The 2,098-nt window shown below is 56.5% G+C and overlaps 1 protein-coding gene across 2 annotated transcripts in view; it reads left to right on the forward strand.

Moving 5' to 3' along the window:
* Window positions 1-2,098, forward strand: part of EHMT1 (euchromatic histone-lysine N-methyltransferase 1) — a 226,780-nt gene that overhangs the window by 133,991 nt on the left and 90,691 nt on the right. For both annotated transcript variants that reach the window (XM_012654816.1, XM_012654817.1), the window contains 2 exons: window positions 711-847; window positions 1,231-1,419. In XM_012654816.1, the coding sequence (XP_012510270.1) occupies window positions 711-847; window positions 1,231-1,419 (326 nt within the window). The remainder of the gene's footprint in view (window positions 1-710; window positions 848-1,230; window positions 1,420-2,098) is intronic.

Here is a 2,098-nt window from a genome sequence, read left to right on the forward strand (position 1 = left end):
ATCCCAGGGCTGCCTTCCCTTCCTTGCCCTCTCGTCTCGTCCCTCAGTAGTGAGCTGGACGGTGTCTTCAGGGATCTTCTTGTCCCCCAGTGTCTGGACTGCAGAGAGAGGAGGACCGTGCTGGGAGCGGGCCCTGGTGGTGGCGACGGGTTGGGCCGAGAGCTTCAGAGACGGGCTCCTCCCTGCACATGAGAATGCAGAGTCCCGGGGAGACCACCCTGGCCTGACCCCTGGGTGGGGAGCGAGGCTGGCTCTTCCTTCCCGCCCGTGTGCCTTCTGATGCACACACCGTTCTCGCAGATCGTTTCGTAAGTGAGAGGACTCCTCAAGGGTAGCAGTGTCGTGTGTCCACCGCCAAGGAGATGGGTGGAAGTCACCTCAGGGCTCTGCTGCTGATGGTCTGTGGTTCCTGACTGTAGCGTGAGGCGACGATGTTTGCTCAGTGTTGTGTTGTGAATGAGACAGGTGGACGGATGATCCAGGAGGTGTGTCTGCTTTCTCTGCAATTTGTCTGGACTGGGGGTGCCGGGCCAGGCTGTGCTGACGGCCCGTGGGACGTGCGCCTGCCACGGTGGGGTTTGCTGGTGGTTTTGGTAATCAGATTTTATGAACCGTCTCCTACCTTTAAAAATCATTTGAATGGTGTTTCTTTTCCTTTCTTGTCCCCTTTTGACTTTTTTTTTTTTTAGCTTGCTTGCCTTTTGTTTTAGCAGCTGCAGTATCTCGGAAGAAAAAACGAAGAATGGGAACCTATAGCCTGGTTCCTAAGAAAAAGACCAAAGTGTTAAAACAGAGGACGGTGATTGAGATGTTTAAGAGTATCACTCATTCCACTGTGGGTTCCAAGGTAAGAGGGGCGATTGAGTCATGTGCCACGTGCGCTGGGAAGTACGTTTGTGTTCAGGACCTGTTTGGCCACGAGAGTGTTGCGAGGCCACCTGTGGCTTGGGTGGACTTGGTCCCTGTGGGAGGAGCCGGAGCTCTAAAGCTCCTCTGTCTAGGGACACAGCCTCCGCACCCGAGGGCCCGCTGCAAAGCCCACCCCGTCCTCCCTGCCCTTTCCCTGCTCACTGCTGCCAGGCTCTTCTCCAGGTGGGGCAGGGGTCTGGCAATGTGTCCTGTCCCCCACGGGGCCCGGCCCCTCCCAGTCTCCTGGAGCTGTGGGTGAGAGCAGGTTTGTTCGTGAAGCACAGTGGCTCTGCCTCGGGGTGGACACCCGCTGTGTTCCAGGGCGAGAAGGACCTGGGCGACGGCACCCTCCACGTGAACGGGGAGAGCTTGGAGGTGGACTCGGACGAGGACGACTCCGAGGAGCTTGAGGAGGACGATGGGCACGGGGCCGAGCAGGCAGCCGCCTTCCCCACCGAGGACAGCAGGACCTCAAAGGAGAGCATGTCGGAGACCGACCGCGCTCAGAAGGTAGGACGCTGCCGTCCTGGGTCACAGGACGAGGGAGAGAATCACCGAGCCAACTGTCGTCGGTTCCGAGGGTCGGCGTCTGGGCGCTTCTAGGCCTTGATAAAATCTCCTGTTTGCTTTTGACTTGGATTTTTGTATTTTGTTTTTCTGGAATGACTACCTCAGTTTATTTTCGTCTGAGAAGTGTTTGTCTTCCCTTAAAGCGTTTATTGAAGAAAGTCTCTTGAGCTTTTTCTTAAACTCTAGATTGACAGCTAATAACATCAATAACCCGGACTATTGATTGACGGGCTGCCCTGTGCCCGTGGTGGCTGCTTGCGGTTGGCTTTTGTGCGACGCTCCTCAGTGCACCCGGGACGCTCTGCAGGCTGAAGCTTCGCCCCTCCTTGTGGAGCAGACGTCCAGGCTGGTGTGTTCGGCCTGGGGAGTGGTGTGCAGTTCTGCTCACGCCCGCTTCATCACGACAGGCCGGCATGCTCTCTTCAGGGGCTGCTTCTCCTGTGTCCCCCGAGGGTGGGCACGTGTCTCAGCCATGCCATTGCCCGTGGCCAGACACAGGCAGCTCCTGAGCACTGGGCCCCGCATCTCAGGGAACCCCAGAAGAGTTTCTGAATAGGCTCTGAGGTTTAGGCATAAATTCATGCTCTTTCAGTTTTTTCTTTTTTTTTTTTTTTATTTT

The sequence above is a fragment of the Propithecus coquereli genome, unplaced genomic scaffold (assembly GCF_000956105.1).
Source record: "Propithecus coquereli isolate 6110/MARCELLA unplaced genomic scaffold, Pcoq_1.0 Scaffold449, whole genome shotgun sequence".
Taxonomy (NCBI): Eukaryota; Metazoa; Chordata; class Mammalia; order Primates; family Indriidae; genus Propithecus; species Propithecus coquereli.